Below are 19127 nucleotides of genomic sequence, written 5' to 3' on the forward strand. Positions count from 1 at the left end.
TGTATTTGTAAAACCCAAGATAATCAACGATACAATGAAATCAAACAACGAGGAAGTTAAATAAGGTAGTAGGATATAAAATTAACACACAAAAATCAATAATGAAAACTTCAACTTACAATAGCAAGACAAAAGGCTCAATCTTTGTAATCAACTAACAAGAAACATAAAATCTAAATTTTAAAACATTTCTGAAGTTGGGTACAGTGGCTCTTGCTTGTAATCCCAGTTGCTGGGGAGGCTGAGACCCCTGATAATCACTTGAGCCCAAGAGTTGAGGCTGTAGTGAGCTATGATCATGCTACTGAACTCCAGCCTGGGCAACAGAGCAGGACCCCATCTCAAAACAAAAAAGAACAAAAAAATCAAAAACACTCCTGAAAAACACAAAAGCAGATCTGACTAGATGGAAACACATCCATAAAGTGTATGCATATGTATTTGCCTATGTATGTATATGCGTTTGTGTGAATAAATACATTTAGTGTGACCCAAATAAAAATGCTAACAAGTTTTTTTCTCTAGAACTAATAAAGGTGATTCCTAAATTCACATAGAAAAATAAATGCGCAACTATACCTATGAAAAATTTTGCAAGAAAAAAAATGAGGAGGACTAGCTCTCTACCACACATTAAAATATACCATAAAGCCTCTATAATTAAAATAGTATGCTCTGGTACACGAATAGAAAGACGAGCAGTGAGCTGAGATCACACCACTGCACCCCAGCCTGGGTGACAGAACAAGACCCCATTCTTAAAAAAACAAAAAAGAAAGAAAAAAAAGAAAATCCAGAAATAGACTCAAAGACATATAAAAATTGGGTATATGATGAAGATGGTTTCTTAAGTTTGGGGAAAAGATGGACTTTTCAAATAAATGTTACAGGTTGGATATCCTTTATGCTTGGGACCAGAAGTGTTTTGAATTCCAGACTCTTCCAGATTTTGGAATATTTGCATTATACTTAGCAGCTGAGCATCCCTAATCTGAAGCTCTGAAATCTGAAGTGCTCCAATGAGTCTTTCCTTTGAGCATGACCTCTGAGTGTCACGTCAGCTCTCAAAAAGTTTCATTTTGGGCCGGGCAAACACCTGTAATCCCAGCACTTTGGGAGGCCGAGGCAGGTGGATCACAAGGTCAGGAGATCGTAGCCATCCTGGTTAACCTGGTGAAACCCCATCTACTAAAAATACAAAAAGAAATTAGCCGGGCATGGTGGTGGGCACCTGTAGTCCCAGCTACTTGGGAGGCTGAGGCAGGAGAATGGCATGAACCCGGGAGACGGAGCTTGCAGTAAGCTGAGATCATGCCACTGCACTCCGGCCTAGGCGACAGAGCAAGACTCCGCCTCAAAAAAAAAAAAAAAAGTTTCAGATTTTGGAGCATTTCAAATTTTGGATTAGGGACACTCAACTTGTATTATGAACAACTAGATAGACATGATACAAAAAGATAAACATGATTCGTACTTCAGAATAAGCTTAAATTGTTAAAAGATTCAAATGTAAAAAAAATTAAAACAAGTTTTGGAACAAAGCATGAATAATTTTTTTCATAACCTGGGTGTGACAAAAATCTTTCAAACTTTGACTAAAAATACATATTTAATAAAATACTGATAAAATCTTCTGTTTAGAACAAAAATTCCACATTTACATGTCAAAAAACACCGTAAGTCAAAAGCACAAACTGGGAAACAATATTTCTAATGTATCACAGATAAAGAATTAATCTCTCTAATATATAAGAACTCTAAAAAAATTTTTAAAACTCTAAAACTTGAGAGAAGACCAAAAATCTTGACCAAAAAAGGACAAAATGCATGAACAGATAGTTCACAAATAAATGACTCTTAAATGTAAAAATATACTCAACCTCGCTTATAAGAGAAATAAAAATTAAAACCACATTCACATACCATGTTTTACCAATCACACCAGAAAAAATTTAAAAGCTTGGTAATAAATTTTGTTGGTGAGGCTGTAGGGGAAACAGGTACTCTAATACACTGCTAGTGGGAATGCGAAGCGGTGAAATCTCAAAGGAGGGGAATCTGGCTATTTCTAACAAAACTACACATGTATTTACCCTTTAATGCAACAACTCCACTCTAGGAACTTACTCTGATAGGAAAAAATACACACAGTTATTCAGTTGTAATAGCACAATTTCGGAAACAACAACTGAAATGTCCACACATGTAAGTCTTGGTGGCCAGGTGTGGTGGCTCATGCGTGTAATCCCTCTGGGAGGCCGAGGCAGGCAGATCACCTGAGGTCAGGAGTTGGAGATCAGCCTGGCCAACATGGTGAAACCCCATCTCTAATAAAAATACAAAAAAACTATCCAGACATGGTGACAGGCACCTATAATCCCAGCTTCTTGGGAGGCGAAGGCAGGAGAATCGCTTGAACCCGGGAGGTGGAGGTTGAGGTTACAGTGAGACAAGATCGTGCCACTGCACTTCAGTCTGGGCTACAGGGCACAGAGTAAGACTCTGTCTCAAAAAAAAAAAAAAAAAAAAAAAAAGGAGTCTTGTTGATTAAACTATAATTCTTCTACACAATGAATGTATGGTTTAAAAAATGAAGATGTCTGTGAATCCATATTAAGTGATTTCCAAGACATATTAAGTAAAAAAGCAAAGGATTACGTAATATACCCTTCTTTTTTGTAAGGAAGAATGGGAAATAAGAATGTGTGTGTATGTTCATTTTGGTAAAGAGAAATAGAAAAAAATAAACCTAAAATGTGTTACTTTGGGGATGGGTGAAAATGGGACGGAAGAGACAGGAAGGACACTGAGACTGTATCCTTATTCACTTCCTATACCTTGAGTATAACTTTTTGAATAGTTTTAACTTTTGAGCTATGTTAATGCTTTACATATTTAAAAATAAGTTTAATCAACAAAGATAGAAAAATAAAGTCCTAAAGTTGAATACAAATAGAAACAAATCTAATTATATATGAAATTACAGAAAAAATAATTCAGGTAATTTTTGAATACAGTACACAGTGGGTCATAGGCTAAGGACTAAAACAAATCCAAAGAAATATTCAATTTTATTTAGCAGGCTTGTTATTGGTAGAAATACTAGTGTAATTCTAAAACTATCTTATATTTATTGTAGAATAAAACAAGTAAATATATTGAAGTTGTTGCTGGGAACTAGGGTTCTCCCTACAGGAAAGGAAGATACAAATGTGGAAAGGAGGAAGATTCCTATGGTATTGAGTTGAAACTAGACTGTCAGTATGATTTTATGATATAAAAAACATACACATATATTTCCTAACACTATCTATTAAAAAGAACTAAAGTAGTGACACTCCAGTAGCTCACCTAGTGTCCAGATTTGGTTTCTAAATATCATTCCCCACTATAAGTGGGGCTCCTTGGATAAATAGCTGATTTCAGATAGGGGACAAGGAAATACATTATTGTGCCACAAATACCTTAAGTGCCAAAAGTGCTCTTATGCTGAGGAAGACATGTCAAAAAGCCACAGGAAAAAAAGTTTTATCTGTTCCCATTTGTACTTTCAATTTAGTACATGTCTGCTGTAACTTACTTGAATATAAAATATAGCAATGTGAAATTATTAAAAAAAAAAAAAAAGCCACAGGAGACAGCTTGAAGGGGCTCCCACCGACCACATTTGGGAAAACGTTAAGTATCATAAAGAATAATGGTAATACCAAATATAGAAGCCCATAATGATACTCTTATATTTTTATAACAGAGGGAAAACAATTAGCAACTGGTGAATCTAGATGAAGAGTATGCTGGTGTTTAATGGACCATTCCTTCTGCTTTTCTGTAAAGTTCGAAATCATTCAAAGCAAAAAGGAGAGCAAACAAAACCAAACAATGAGATTCTACTTTAATACAGAAAATGTTAGAAAGCTGGAAAAAGCGAAGGCAGCAATGCAGAGATATAGGAATGCTGAAGTACTACGGGTGGGAATGTGTGCTGGTACAGCCATTCTGGAGCTTAAATTGGGCACTACTGAGTCAAATTAAATTAATATATGCATATACTATGACTTGGCAATTCTACTTCTGGGTATATATCTGCGGTAGTTGTTAATACTTTTTACCAAATATTTCTAGCTTTGCACCTTCTAGGTACGTGGTGAGATTACATTTCCTCACCCTCTTGAAAGGTATAGGTGGTTTTGTGGAAAGTGATTTGACTAATAAAATGTAAATAGATAAAATACGCCCTTTTCCCACTGAAGCAGTAATCATGAAAGCTTTTATCAGGATGAAATCTCCATCAATCTGCATCCCTTGAGTGACTATGATGAGCTGAGTGGCTCCGCTGATTTGGGGTGAACATGTAATAAGAGTGAAAAATAAATATTGACTGTATTGGTTAAAAAATGGACAAATGATACCTAGTTTACAGGATCACTGTAATAATTCCCAAAGATAATGCAGGTAAGGTTTCCAGTATACTGACTGACGTAGTATGTGCTCAGTAAATGCTGGTTCTCTCCTGGCCCTTCTCTCCCCTTTATTCTGCTAACATGGCAGATATATCCTCACCTGGATCTGTTGGAAGAAACGTGTAATATCTTGATCTGGCTGATTTCCAGAGGCCAGCATCCGACTTTTGTTTTCCATGAATTGCTGCAGCTTACCAGAGAGATGTTCAAACATCTCTGCCTGGGGCAGAAGCTTCTTTAGGGAGCTCTCCTTTTCTTGCTGCTGTAAACAGAGCTGTTCGAACCGCTGGCTCACCTCTGCCAGTTTGCCCTGCAGCACTGCTGCTGTGGTACTGTCTGCTGTCTCCATGAATCGGGTCACCATCTCACGGGTGGCCTCCAAGCTGCTCTTTTGCCGAGCAATGTCCTGCTTCAATTTCTGTCATGAAGAACACGTCTGTCAGCTCTTGGCTCACTTATTCCAGGACATCTGAGCCACAAACTAATAACTATATGCTATCTCACAAGGGGGACTGGAGGACTGCAACTGAGCCTTCAGAAGACCACACATCTCATCCCCTTAGCTCTCCACTCCTTCTACCACATGACTTTGCTATCACCACTTTCATTCCAGCTCAACTGGGTAGAGATATCTTTACATGGATTAGTTATCATTTCTAAATCTTATTAGATGATTCGCAGATGTTAAGTTCTCTCTTGTTACTTTTTTAACATTATATAATGATGGCACATAGCAAACATACCCTCTACGCTAGCTCTTGGGACACAGGTCTTACCATATTTGTGGCTAAGGCTTCCTGGATGACTCCTGATGAGAGTGATGCCACCTGCTTCCCTTCCAGGTTTTGTTCAACTTCCCCAATAGACTGTGACAGGCTCTCCAGGCTTTCCTGGACACTCTGAGATTGGGCAATTGCTTTCTGCAGCAGAGAAGATCGCTCAGCCAGGCTATAGGAGAGGCTTTGGAAGTGGCTGAGTATGGAATCTGAAAAATCAGGCCATGAAAAGAAAGAGTGGAAACAGTTTTTGTATTATGCTTTTAAAGACTGGATTTAAATTGCTCATTTAAAATCTTTACTATTATCAATTTTTTTATAGGGATGTAGTTTCAATATGTTGCCCATGCTGGTCTTGAACTCCTGGCCTCAAGCAATCTTCCTGCTTCAGCCTCCTAAAGTGCCTGGATTACAGGCATGAGCCACCATGCCCAGTCCTACATTCAACATAGTAATTGTAATAATAATTGACATTAAGACCAATGGAAGAAATAAGCTTGAAATGAATTAGTATTAGAGCCAAGTTCAATAAGCATTATTTATTTACCGCATACAAAAAACCAGAAATTGTACTAGATGCTGAGGACTAAAGATATTTAAGTATCTTATCTGACATCTACAACTTAAAGACTTTGAAACAGAGCATAGGCAGAGGAAGACACATCATAATCAATGATAAAAATAAAATCTTAAGTGGTATATTAATACTAGAAGTACTGTCCTTGAGAAGCCCAGAAGGAAGAATAATTATCTTTCGTTTCTTTTAAGGAGTGGAATGGCTAAGTCAAGCTATTTAACATATGCATTACCTCACATACTTATCAGTTTTTTGTGGTGAAAACACTTACAATATACACTCGTAGCAATTTTCAAGCATACGATATATATATATATATATATATATATTTTTTTTTTTTTTTTTTTTTTTTGAGACTGAGTCTTGCTCTGTTGCCCAGGCTGGAGTGCAGTGGTGCAATCTCAGCTCACTGCAAGCTCCACCTCCCGGGCTCACGCTATTCTCCTGCCTCAGCCTCCGGAGTAGCTGGGATTACAGGTGCCTGCCACCATGCCCGGCTAATTTTTTTTATTTTTTGTATTTTCAGTAGAGACGGGGTTTCACCTTGTAGGCCAGGATGGTCTCAATCTCCTGACCTTGTGGTCCACCTGCCTCGGCCTCTCAAAGTGCTAGGATTACAGGCGTGAGCCACCACGCCCGGCCTGTATACGATATACTGTTATTAACTAAAGTCACCATGATATACTCTTGGCTACATCTTGAAGCATAGGCAAGATTTCACCATGCTTTGTAAGCATCCAATAAATGTTAGCAGCTAAGCAATAGGAAAAACTTCAGGGGTAATACAATGTAAGTGGTTTACTTGGGAAAGAAGACGTAGGTGTGGCTAGAAGATAGATGCCTGGGGAAAAGGGACTGAAGCCAGATTGTGAAGGTCCTTCAATGGTGCAAGAAGAAAGTTCATTAGAGGATGAGCTCTTTGATGACAATCTATGTCTATTCATGTTTACATTCTCAGCCTCTAGCCTGGCACCACAGATATTTGCACAACACAATGTGACATATTGCAGAACAGAGGCACATACTAGGAATTAAGGGAGTACTATTATACTGTTGCTGCTTTATACCTGTAGTTTCTTGAACATGCTTGTGGTCTGGGGCTGGCTCCCCTTCAATTTCCATTATGTCACGAGCTACTTTTTGGAGTTTTTCCACAGGTACTTGGTGCTCAGCCAATTCCTCCTGCAACTGCTGCTTGTCCATGAAAAAAACAAACAAACAAAAAAACCATCTAAGTAAGTAATCAAAGCTGATTCTAGGAATTCGGAGCTACTGAACAGCTTTACAGAAAAATTCTAAGTTTACCCATAGCCATAAATATTAGAAGCAAGTATTTAGCACTCAGATCTCGTCCAAGGCATCCCAACTACTGCCTTTATTTTATGTAAGCATTTGCTTTATTTTGGGGTACTTTACGCCATGGAATACAAGGTCTTGACACCACAACACAGCCTGTATCCTGACTTACCTTTGTTGTTGCAAGCTGCTGCTGGAGAACTCCAGGGTCGGAGGCAACTGTATCTGAGAGGAGCTTCCCCACATTGGCCTCACAAGTCTGCATCCAGGCCTGCAGGCTGTCAGCACTGTTTTGGAATTGATGATACTGGCCTAACAGCATATTCAGGTGAAATCCTAATCGTGTACACTGTGCCAAAGAAAGGAAGGTAAGCAGACTTAAGCAAGGTCAGGCCAAAGGCAGCAGTTGCCCAAAGAAAGAGGCCTGGCTTTGTTACAGAGAACTCACTGTAACTTCAGATAAGGGTAGTGCCAGAACACATGGATAGATGGGTAGCAATGATCTATAAGTGTGGGTCCCCACAGTTTGCTCCATATTATTCACCTCGACCTTCTTACATATCCAGGAAAATTTAATGAGATATATGACAAGGCCCCAAAGAAATGAATAGCAGGTTGCAGACAAAGGTAGGGGTTAAGAAGTGCAAAGAGTGTTTTTTCTTGGGGATTAGAAGTGTTGGCAGAAGGCATAAGACAGGTAAGAAGAGCTGACTGGATTCTAAACTTTAGAAGAAAGAGGAAGTTCTTTAGATAGGAAGGAAGGTAAGGATATACCCTACATGCTCTGTCCAGAAATAAAAACTGTGCAGTTGGTTTAAATTTCCCCTGTGTGCTATGTCTCTTGGGAGCCCAAGTCTGCTGGTCAGGATACAGGAAGGTGAATACTTCCACCTTCATCATCAGTGTGACATACTCCTGCCAGTGCTAGGTATTAGGTATTAGCTAGCTATTAGGCCTTTGGGCTAATACCTATGTATGTTCCATTTTTTGCATTGTTTGTGAAGACCTTCTGCCCATGGTTCAAGTATAAATCAGCTCTCCTACTGTGTCCTGGGGTTCTTATTCTGAGTTCCAGACACTACCTACATTGTGTGAAGGCTGCCATGATTGTTTCACAAGGATGCCAGGAACTGCCCCCTTACCTCTGAGTGGAGAGCAGTGTACCTTTCTGTTGCATCCTTCAACTTGTCCTTTACTAAGTTTCCAATTTCTGATGGTTCTTTGCCTTCCTTAAAACTGTTTTCTGTGTCCAAGACTTTCTGTCCTGAGATAGTCACAAATCTCAAGTCTCCTTTGTGGGAAATGACATCCTCTGAGAAGCTTCCTTGCCGCTTCAGCAGGGAGGGAAGGGCCTCGGGGCTGCTGCCTCCTTTATGCATGTTCTCCAGCTCTTTCTCAGATCGTTCCAACCAGCTTTCAAACTCTCTATGATCCTGTAGAAATTTCTGCAACTCATCCTGAAGTGTCTGCACCTGCTTCAGTTCTGCCTCTGATTGGGCCAGGGAAGTAGAATATTGCTCCTTTAGCTCTCCCAGCTTTTCTTGCAGCATCTGTTGTTCCTCAGGTGTGAGATTGTGGCCATGCTGATCCAGGAAGGCCTGAGCTGACTGGGTGGCCAGAATGAAATGTTGCTGCTGGGACAGCAATTCTTGGTGACGGACCTGGTAAAGAAAAAAAAAAATCCCCCCAAACAAAGGACAATCAGTAGGGAATCCACAATAATTTGAGGTATACAAGATTGGACTGCATACTCCATGTGAGGTCTGCTCACATTAAGCCTTGGTCTTTTCACCCACATTACTGTCAAGCCATACACCTCTCTCAGCTTTGCTGCATCTCACATTTTTCCGTTAACTTCATTTTATTCAATTCAGCCCCTTGTTTTAGGTATAGCCCTTTAATTTAGATGCTGACTCTTAAATTTTACTTATAATCTTTAAGGACCATCTACATATAAGCTAGACGTAGGGAGAGGTCTCTCTCTCTACTCAATAGACCACTTTTCCAGCTGCTCAGAAATCATCAATATCAGTCACTCTCTAAATAGTATGCCACATGCCAATCCCCTCTGAAATGACATGTATAGGACTTTATGGTTTTCAAAGAGATTTTACATGTATTATCTCATTTGCTTTGTGGCACAACCTATAATATAGTTAGACAATATAATACCCATATTAAGAATAAGTGAATACCAGCTGGGTGCGGTGGCTCACGCCTGTAATCCCAGAACTTTGGGAGGCCGAGGCAGGCAGATCATCTGAGGTCGGGAGTTCAAGACCAGCCTGACCAAACATGGTGAAACCCCATCTCTACCAAAAATACGTAATTAGCTGGGTGTGGTGGTGCGTGCCTGTAGTCCTAGCTACTCGGGAGGCTGAGGCAGGAGAATCACTTGAACCCAGGAGGCGGAGGTTGCAGTGAGCAAGCAAGATCATGCCATTGCACTCCAGCCTAGGCAACAAGAGTGAAACTCCATCTCGAAAAAAAAAAAAAGGATTAACTGAATACCAAAAAGACATTATATATCTTGACTAAGGTCATGCGGTTTGTTAAGGAACAGAACTGCAACTCAAACCTGACTCTCTTAGCTAAACTAGACAAATGGACAACTAATAATCATCTACATAAGTGGAAGGGTAGCTGAATAAATCATACATACGACAATATAAAAATTGCAAGTTTGGCCAGGCTCATGCCTGTAATCCTAGAACTTTGGGAGGCCAAGGCGGGTGGATCACGAGGTCAAGAGTTCGAGACCATGCTGGCCAATGTGGTGAAACTCCGTCTCTACTAAAAATACAAAAATTAGCTGGGCATGGTGGCACGTGCCTGTAATCCCAGCTACTTGGGAGGCTGAGGCAGGAGAATTGCTTGAACCTGGGAGGCAGAGGTTGCAGTGAGCCGAGATCGTGCCACTGCACTCCAGCCTGGCAACGGACTGAGACTCTGTCTCAAAAAAAAAAATGCAAGTTCTTAACTGTCACTCATGTGTCCATGAAGACTGTCCCTACTAGGAAAGGCCATGGAAAATTAATTCGATAATTAGAAAGTAAACTGTATTTCTGGGTAATAATAAGTAATTTGTACTTTCTATTTGTATGTACTTTGTCTATGTGCTTATACACAGACCTTCTTTCTATTCCAACGGAATATGAGTTCTTTGAGGAGTTGTGAGTTTCTGTTTTGAAACATAAGATGTTCTTCCCGAGTCTAGAAGACAGTGGGAGTTGTCAGTATTCCTGACTACCTATACTGTTTATGCCACTACTTAGAGAAGGACTACTGATCATCGTCTACTTTTAGCCTGTATCAACAGCAACCTGATTGCCTCAGCTTCCCACATCATTTCAAGAAAACTGAGTGACTAGGAGGTTGATGCAGGAGTATCACTGAAGCTAGGATTTTGACACCAGCCTGAGCAACAACATAGCAAGACTGTCTCTTAAAAAAAAAAATGAATGAGGCATGGTGAGTGCACACCTGTAGTCCTAGCTACTTGAGAGGATTACTGGAGCCCAGGACTTGAAGGTTACAGTGAGCTATGATCGTACCACTGCACTTCAGCCTGGGTGGCAAAGTGAGGCCTCATCTCTTTACAAAAGAAAAAACAGTCGGGCGCAGTGGCTCACGCCTCTAATCCCAGCACTTTGGGAGGCCGAGGCGGGTGGATCACGAGGTCAAGAGATCGAGACCATGCTGGCCAACATGGTGAAACTCCGTCTCTACTAAAAATACAAAAATTAGCTGGGCATGGTGGTGTGCGCCTGTAATCCCAGCTACTCGAGAGGCTGAGGCAGGAGAATGGCTTGAACCCAGGAGGCGGAGGTTGCAGTGAGCTGAGATTGTACTACTGCACTCCAGCCTGGTGACAGAGTGAGACTCTGTCTCAAAAAAAAAAAAAAAAAAAAAAAAGAAAAGAAAAGAAAAAAAAAAAGCAGAAGAAGAAAAAAAAAAGAAAGCTGGAATGACAAATATATCTTGCTCAATTAGATAGTGAAACAGGAGCAGTACTACACTTGTCTGTATATCACTCAGGTGTCCTCCATTCTCACCCTCCAACTCACCTACCCATAAGGAGGTTCCTTCCTGGAAGGGAGATACCACTTGGTTAGGTTGACTGCTGCCAGCAAAAGGTGTCAGAAGCGCCCTATGACAGCAGAACCATTTTTGCTCTGTCCTCTTATAAGACTACCAGGGCTTTGGGGAACACATTATGATGGACCTTCCAAAAGCGTAATGCAAGAGGCAGAAATCCTATTAATATAAAATATGACAATGGTCCACACAGGCCACTCAACACAAGTATTCCAACTAAGCCAATATTCTTTCTACAAAGGTGCCACCACTAAAATATATGATCTATGTGTTGTAAGTGTCCTAAATATGTAATCTTTCAATCATTCAATAGAATGTGCCTGTATACACCAGTTGATGCCCTTGAAGATAGTTTACTGGGTTGACTCACTGGTTTATTTCTAATTCCTGGCATATGGCAGCTATTCAGTCATTGCTAAATGAATAAATAAATGAGTAGCAATAAACAGTAAGAAGTGACTTCTGCTTTTTTGTTTTGTTTTGTTTTGTTACAGAACAGGAAACCTGTACGAAACAGTGCGTGTTTTCAAGCCTAGCATCTAGAGGGCAATATAGACAACAAAACTAATACAGAATGAGAAATGCTACAAAGTAGGAAAGGGTATAAGAGGAGCTTATAGGCTGGGCACCTGTAATCCCAGCACTTTGGGAGGTGAGCAAATCACCTGAGGTCAGGAGTTTGAGACCAGTCTGGCCAACATAGTGATACCCCATCTCTACTAAAAATACAAAACTTAGCTAGGCATGGTGGCACGTGCCTGTAATCCTAGCTACTTGGGAGGCTGATGCATAAGAATCACTTGACTCCAGGGGATGGAGGTTGCGATGAGCCAAGATCGCGCCACTGCACTCCAACCTGGGTAACAGAGTAAGACTCTGTCTTTAAAAAAAAAAAAAAAGAGAGAGAAAGAAGAGCATATAGGGGGAATATATACCCTAACTTTGGTGAGTGGTGATGAATATGGGCTTCCTAGAGGAAGGGAACTCTAAGCTGAGATCTGAAGAATGAGTAAAAATTAACCAATAGCTGGGCCCCTCCTTACTTTATGCAATGGAGAAGCAAGTAAGTTCTAAGAGCATATAAAGGCCCAGAGGAAAGTGAGAGCACAGTTTAGCCAATAAACTAAAAGGAATCAATATAAGCAGATACTCAAGTATAAAGGAAGGTGACCGATAAGGCCAAATAAGTAGACTAGATCCCAGTGGGTAGGGGCTGAGAGGAGAGTTAACCATGTAATCTTGAGGGCAACAGGGAATCATAAAAAGGGTTAAGCAAGGATATGGCATTTTAGAACGATTCCTTAGTAGTAAGGACAATGGACTGGAAGGTAAAAACCAAGAGGCAAGAAGACCAGTAGAAGCTACTATAATAATACCAGTGAAAGCAGATAGTGGTTCTAAACTACAATAATATCTCAATGAAGATGAAGAAGTGTAGCTGACTTTGAAAGAAATAAAATTAGCATGAGATCTGATGCTTGATTTGACGTGGGAGAGTGAGAGAGAAAATGGAATCTAGGATGATGTCTAGTTCAGACAATGAAGTGGGAATAAAGGAAAGAGAATGTTTAATTGTGGGAGGAGTATCATAGGAAACAGTAGTTCCATTTTCAGGCTGATGTGCTTGTGGGCTCAAGTTGCAAATAGGCAGACAGATTTATATACTGGTTTGAAGCTCAGGACAGGAATCAGGGCTAGAAGGAAATGCATACACAGAATTCATTAGTGCAAATGGCAATTACAGTGTTGTGAGTAGATGAGACTACCCAAGGAAAGTATGTTCTGAAAGATAAAAAGAGGGCCTAGGATACACCTGGAAGCATCAGTATTTGAAAAGCTGGCCAGGGGAAAGTAAAAAGGTGGTCAGGGCAGAGTAGTAGTATGGAAACCAAGGGACAAAGTATTTCAAGAGGATTGGCCAACAGTGTCAAAGCTGCTGAGACATCAAAGAAGATACAAACTGAGAGGTTCTCACCGGATTTAGGGACAAGGTGATTGTGGTTACTTGCTCAGGGCAGGAGAGATTTCTCTAGCACAGTGAGGATAAGCTAACACCCTTACCTTCATCTTCTCACAGTGCTTGTCCAGTTTCTCTGGGGCTTGATTCACCCCCATGTAACCATCAGTGGTGTCCAAGGTTCCTTTCTCCAAACTAGCTTTCGAGAGCTGCTCCATTCCTGGAAGGTTGGTCAGCAGCTGTCCACCAGATGATCCTACTGAAGTTACCCAATCCAGGAGAGCATCGATTTTCTTCTTGTTCTCTGCCAGTTCCTTTGCTGCTTTACTCTGAAGTCACAGAGGTTGTCTAGTGAGAAGGCTTTACATACCCAATCAACAACCACAGGTTAAGTAATGGGGTAAAGGGGAGGAGATAATTTTATGCTAATTCTAAGACTGGGTATAAACAGTCTTTGCACATACAAAAGAGAATTCACATCTTTTAAAATCTTTTGAAAAATTATTAAAAATATCTCTACATTTCATTATATCTTACTGCTTAAAAAACAAAACAAAAAAAAGAGGCAGGACACAGTGGCTCATGCCTGTTATCCCAGCACTTTGGGAGGTCTGGTGGATCACTTGAGGATCAGGAGTTTGAGACCAGACTGGTCAACATGGTGAAACCCCATCTCTACTAAAAATACAAAAAATTATCTGGGTGTGGTGGTGCACACCTGTAGACCCAGCTACTCGGGAGGCTGAGGCACGAGTATCATTTGAACCTGGGAGGTGGAGGATGCAGTGAGCCAAGATTGTGCCACTGCACTCCAGCTTGGGTGACACAGCAATACTCTGTCTCAAAACAAAACAAATCTTAGGATTCAGAAATATTTTATTAAGAGATCATTTAGTCCTGCCACCTGAGCAATGCTTCACAGAATCTTTCAAGGTACACAGAAGTGCTGGACTGGCTTGGTAGGGTAAGAAATAGCACGGTCACATTCAATTACCTGGCTGCTCTTTCCTAAAGGAAAGACAAACTTCTTTCATCCTTTCCTCAACTAAACAGAACATTTAGCTCTTTTCAAATTTTTTCTCTCACCTGAGGCTATAGGGAAACATTTAATTCTTCAACTTGCCTTTGAAATTCTATTTACTGGCTCTACATGTAAAATTAAATAGGTTACGCCAAGTTATATATTTATCTATTTCAAAATTCATCTCCAGGGCTGGGCACGGTGGCTCATGCCTGTAATCCCAGCACTTCGGGAGGCCGAGGCGGGCAGATCACGAGGTCAGGAGATCGAGACCATCCTGGCTAACATGGTAAAACCCCGTCTCTACTAAAAAAAACACAAAATATTAGCCAGGCGAGGTGGCGGGCGCCTGTAGTCCCAGCTACTTGGGAGGCTGAGGCAGGAGAATGGCGTGAACCTGGGAGGCAGAGCTTGCAGTGAGCCGAGATTCTGCCACTGTACTCCAGCCTGGGCGACAGAGCAAGACTCTGTCTCAAAAAAAAAAAAAAAAATTCATCTTCAGGTAATTTATTTTTCTTTTCCATGTTCTCTACTTTCCTCATTAGTGTCAGCATCCAAGGCTAAACAAAGGATTCAAATTCAATCCGCCAGTGCTGACTGGGGTGCAGAAGACCATTTGAGACTTTGGCTTCTCTGGTTTATCCCAGTGCCACGATTCCCACTGTAACTATAGAGGCAGCTCAGGGACAGCTTTTGGCTCACTAAGACTTCATAGATATTTTTCCCTAGTACTCTTAGATCACCAGTCTAGATTCATATTAAAATACGTCATTTGGCTGGGCACAGTGGCTCACACCTGTAATCCCAGCACTTTGGGAGGCCAAGGCAGGAGAATCACTTGAGGTCAGGAGTTTGAGACCAGCCTGGTCAACATGGTGAAACCCCGTCTCTACTAAAAATACAAAAATTAGCTGGGTGTGGTGGCATGCGCCTGTAGTCCCAGCTACTCATGAGGCTGAGGCACGAGAATCACTTGAACCCAGAAGGCAGAGGTTGCAGTGAGCTAAGATTGTACCACTGTACTCTAGTCTCAGCAACAGAGCAAAACTCTGTCTCAAAAAAAAAAAAAAAAAAAAAGCCATTTGCTTTTTTCCTACCCATAATAATACCCTTCCTCACTAAGTTCTTTCTGATATTTTTTAATTAGAGGACTGAGTATGCAGATAGCAAGATGTTTTGGGGTTGGGGGAGGAATATGTACTTTTTACCAACTGCACTGACAAACTCCTTTACAAACTCCTCGTGGACGTTTCTTGTAAAAATAAAGATTCTTGTAAAAATACAGACTAGCCAGCCTGGCCAACCTGGTGAAATCCCATCTCTACTAAAAACACAAAAATTAGCTAGGCGTGGTGACGGGCACCTGTAATCCCAGCTACTTGGGAGGCTGAGGCTGAGGCAGGAGAATCACTTGAACCCGGCAGGCAGAGGTTGCAGTAAGCCAAGATCATGCACTCCAGCCTGGGTGACAGAGATTCTGTCTCAAAAAACAAAAACCAGACTAGCTCCTGAAGTAGCCCTTTCTCATGATTCTGTGCATGCTATAAGACTGTTTTCCCCTCATTGTCTTTTGTGTTGGTACCAAAATTCTTTTTTGAAAACTATCAAGTGTCATAGCAGTTTATTACCTTTTCAGTCTCCTGCTGTAAGGCAGAGGTCACTGCTTCCTCCAGCTCCTTCTGGGCCACCCGTGTCTGTTCCCGGAGCGCCTCATATTGCTCCTTAGCCTGATGAAGCTTTTCCCGAAGAGCTGTCAACTCATGTGGGCTCAGCTTGGTCTGATTCTCTTCCATGAACCCCTCAATATCCTTGACAACAGCGGCAAATGAGGTGGCATGATTCTGAATGTCATCCTGTAAATCCTTAACACAAGAAAATAGGAATGGCAGAGCCTTCAACTTTCGTGCTTCTAAGTCCTCTAATGGTATAAAGATGGAATGGCTAGGATGACATATAGTCCTGTATATAGTCCCTGACTACAATTTTTTTCAGGTTTAGGCTTAAATCGATGCAAAGAAATTTTACTTCATTTTCTAAGCAAATATTTAGTGAAGCCAAAAAAGAAGGTTGTCCACAAACATGAGCATGAGAGATTTTTCATTTTGCAATGCATTATCCTCAAAGGGATCATTCTTTCCATAAAGAATTGTTGACAACATGATCTTAGCATAGTCGAGGCCTGATGGGCCTTTATACTCTCTTGGGTATCACTCCTTATCCTTAATGTGGCCTATAGGGTCCTGTGTGATATAAGTCCCACTTACCCCTCCAACTTCAACTTTCCCTAATTTTCCTCTTGTTCTTTGCAGTCCAATTGAACTAGCTTTCTTTCAGTTCTTGAATATGTTGTGCTCAATACCATTCCCACCTCAAGAACAATACATAAGCCTCTGCCTGGTATGTTCTCTTCCTCTTCCTACCTCTTCATGCATTAACCCCTACATATCTTTCATTTCTCAAGTTTAGGTGACAATTCTTCAAGATAATCTTTTCTGAAATTCTACTCTAGATTGGGTCTCTCTGCTATATGTTCCCATATGAGTTTTCCTTCACAGATATAACAGTTAATAATTTTATGTTCATTTTTATAATAATCTGTATAATTTCTGTATGCCCTACTAGACTTGTGCTAGACTTGTGTGCTTCACAAGGCCAGGGATGATGTCTGTTTACCATTATTGCTAACCCTTAAGCAATAAATATTTGTCGAAGGAATGAAAACATCGCCAGGCACGGTGGCTCACGCCTGTTATCCTAACATTTTGAGAGGCCAAGGCCAAGGTAGGAGGATTGCTTGAGCCCAGAGTTCGAGACCAGCTTTGGCAACATAGTGATACCCCATCTCTACAAAATAAATAAAAAATTAGGACATAGTGGCTCATGACTTGTCCCAGCCCCTGGGAAGGCTGAGGTGGGAGGATTGCCTGAGCCCAGGAGGTCGAAGCTGCAGTGAACCAAGATAATGCCACTGTACTCCAGCCTGAGCGATAGAGTGAGACTTTGTGTCAAAACTGACGGATTCACACTGACCTTCAAGTCACTTTGGTTCTTCTGCAAAGCAGAGAGATCCTGCCGGGTGGTTCTGCCTTGGTGGCCTGCCAGTGCTCTTTCTGCCTGTCCTACCCAACTGCAAAGATCCTCCAGTTGCTGGTGACAAGTATTTTGTTGTTTCTGCAGGGTCTAATTAAAATGCAAAGGGGTCAAAAAACATTTACTAATTCACATGTTACAAATACAAGAAACTCCCTGAAATGTAAAACAAGAAGGTTATCCCAAGGATGGAAACGTTGGTGGGAGACTAGAATAGGAAAAGACACAGAAGTCATATTCGGAAAGCTCCCCTCATTTGGACAGTCCATTGATCTGGGTCTATGTATTGGATAACAATCAGGATAATTATGAGAATGCTTCTAGTTCAGGTTTTGGTTTGGGGGCTCCTTCACCAGACTGCTGTTATTATCTTTGGAAATGGAGAAGAAAGAGCCCAGATGCTTGAAATCCACACATGATAATGGTGATGATAATAATTTAGTGGTTCTGATCAATCCCTCCACTAGAACCAGAGACTTGCTACATAATATGCAAAAGTAGAAGAATTGGAGTAGAAAGAAAAATCAAAGACCTGGATAATTCATAAGTTAATTGAGCTTCTTAATAATTGAGCTGACTTTATAAATCAAATATCTCATCAATCCAGAGACTCATTAAATAAAATGATTACATGCCAGGCATGAAGGGCTAGATTTGGCTATTTTGAGAAGGAAAGTGCCCAAGAATAGCAACTGGCTCAGTCCTTTAGGTGTCTACACTAATATCAAAGGAACAGGTCAGGCCCAAGGAGAGAGAGGGAATATGTTTCTGTGCCTGATCCTTTCTCTAGATTTTATCTCAGTTGTATGACATTGAAGCACCTGACTGAGCAATTGAGCATGATGTGTTCTCCTGACCATCCTTCTAAAACCATTTTCCACCAGTTTCTACCTTCTGATGGCGTTTTAGTCACCTGCACTTACAAACAGGTGCCCAACTGGCCCTCTCTCCCCCTCTTTAGGACAAATAGAAGGGCTCTGGAAGAGAACTCCTAAGAGCTCTTCAGCTGTAAAACAGGATCTTCATGGGTTAGGATGGGTGCAGACTGAATCTGAAAAAAGCAAAGCAAACAAGTTAACACAGAGACATACACACACATTCAGGGGAAATATTGAGAGAAGCAGAGCATTTCTGACAATAACAAGGTTAATAAGCATTGTGGAATTAATTACATGCTCAGGGAGAATGTTCACATGCAGTTCTATCACCTGCTGCAGCTCAGGCGTCTACCCTGAATCTGGGCTGGGTCTTGTCTTTAGGTGGCTCAGACGAATTTTACTTCATTAATTATCCAAAGGTTATATCATGCTATATAAACTCCCGAATGAGAGCACTGCACATGCTCAGTTTTCGAAGGTAACCTAAGGCTTTCCATTAGTATATCTCAATTTCAATACAGTTGAAAAAATGAGACAGTAAAAGGGGACATATGGCATAAACTACCCTAATTCCCCTAAAGTCTGACTCAAAAGCTCAAGTTTTTGCACAATATTTAATAAAGGAGCCCTTGAGACAAACTTTATGGTGATAATGACAATTCTAATATCATCTTGTTATATGCCAACTTACTATTCAAACAGCAGAAATGGCATGAACATCATTCTAGGTATTCTAAGGTTTTGATGTTATTATTAATGCAATTATGTTGAGCTGAGCTTTGCAAGAAGTGAGTTGTGATGGAAGATGGTAGGATGGTTAGTTTTTTGATTGTTTGTTTCTTTTAGTATCATGCCTGCTTCTACATACTGTTTTCCATGATTGAATAAGCACTGGGCACTACAGTGTGAGGAAAGGTGCAAGAAAATAATATTAATTTTTTAAAGAGCCAAAAATTAATACGATTCTAATAAAA

At 40.7% G+C, this 19127-nt stretch overlaps 1 protein-coding gene across 8 annotated transcripts in view; it reads right to left on the reverse strand.

Annotated features, from left to right (window-relative positions):
* The window catches only part of MACF1 (microtubule actin crosslinking factor 1), a 384222-nt gene that overhangs the window by 123036 nt on the left and 242059 nt on the right, over nt 1-19127 (reverse strand). For all 8 annotated transcript variants that reach the window (XM_077962816.1, XM_077962815.1, XM_077962806.1 and 5 more), the window contains 8 exons: nt 17216-17365; nt 15814-16047; nt 13269-13493; nt 8252-8770; nt 7282-7458; nt 6881-7004; nt 5237-5445; nt 4561-4878 (listed from right to left, as the gene is read on the reverse strand). In XM_077962816.1, coding sequence (XP_077818942.1) covers nt 4561-4878; nt 5237-5445; nt 6881-7004; nt 7282-7458; nt 8252-8770; nt 13269-13493; nt 15814-16047; nt 17216-17365 — 1956 coding nt within the window. The remainder of the gene's footprint in view (nt 1-4560; nt 4879-5236; nt 5446-6880; nt 7005-7281; nt 7459-8251; nt 8771-13268; nt 13494-15813; nt 16048-17215; nt 17366-19127) is intronic.

This window comes from Macaca mulatta, chromosome 1 (genome assembly GCF_049350105.2).
Source record: "Macaca mulatta isolate MMU2019108-1 chromosome 1, T2T-MMU8v2.0, whole genome shotgun sequence".
NCBI lineage: Eukaryota > Metazoa > Chordata > Mammalia > Primates > Cercopithecidae > Macaca > Macaca mulatta.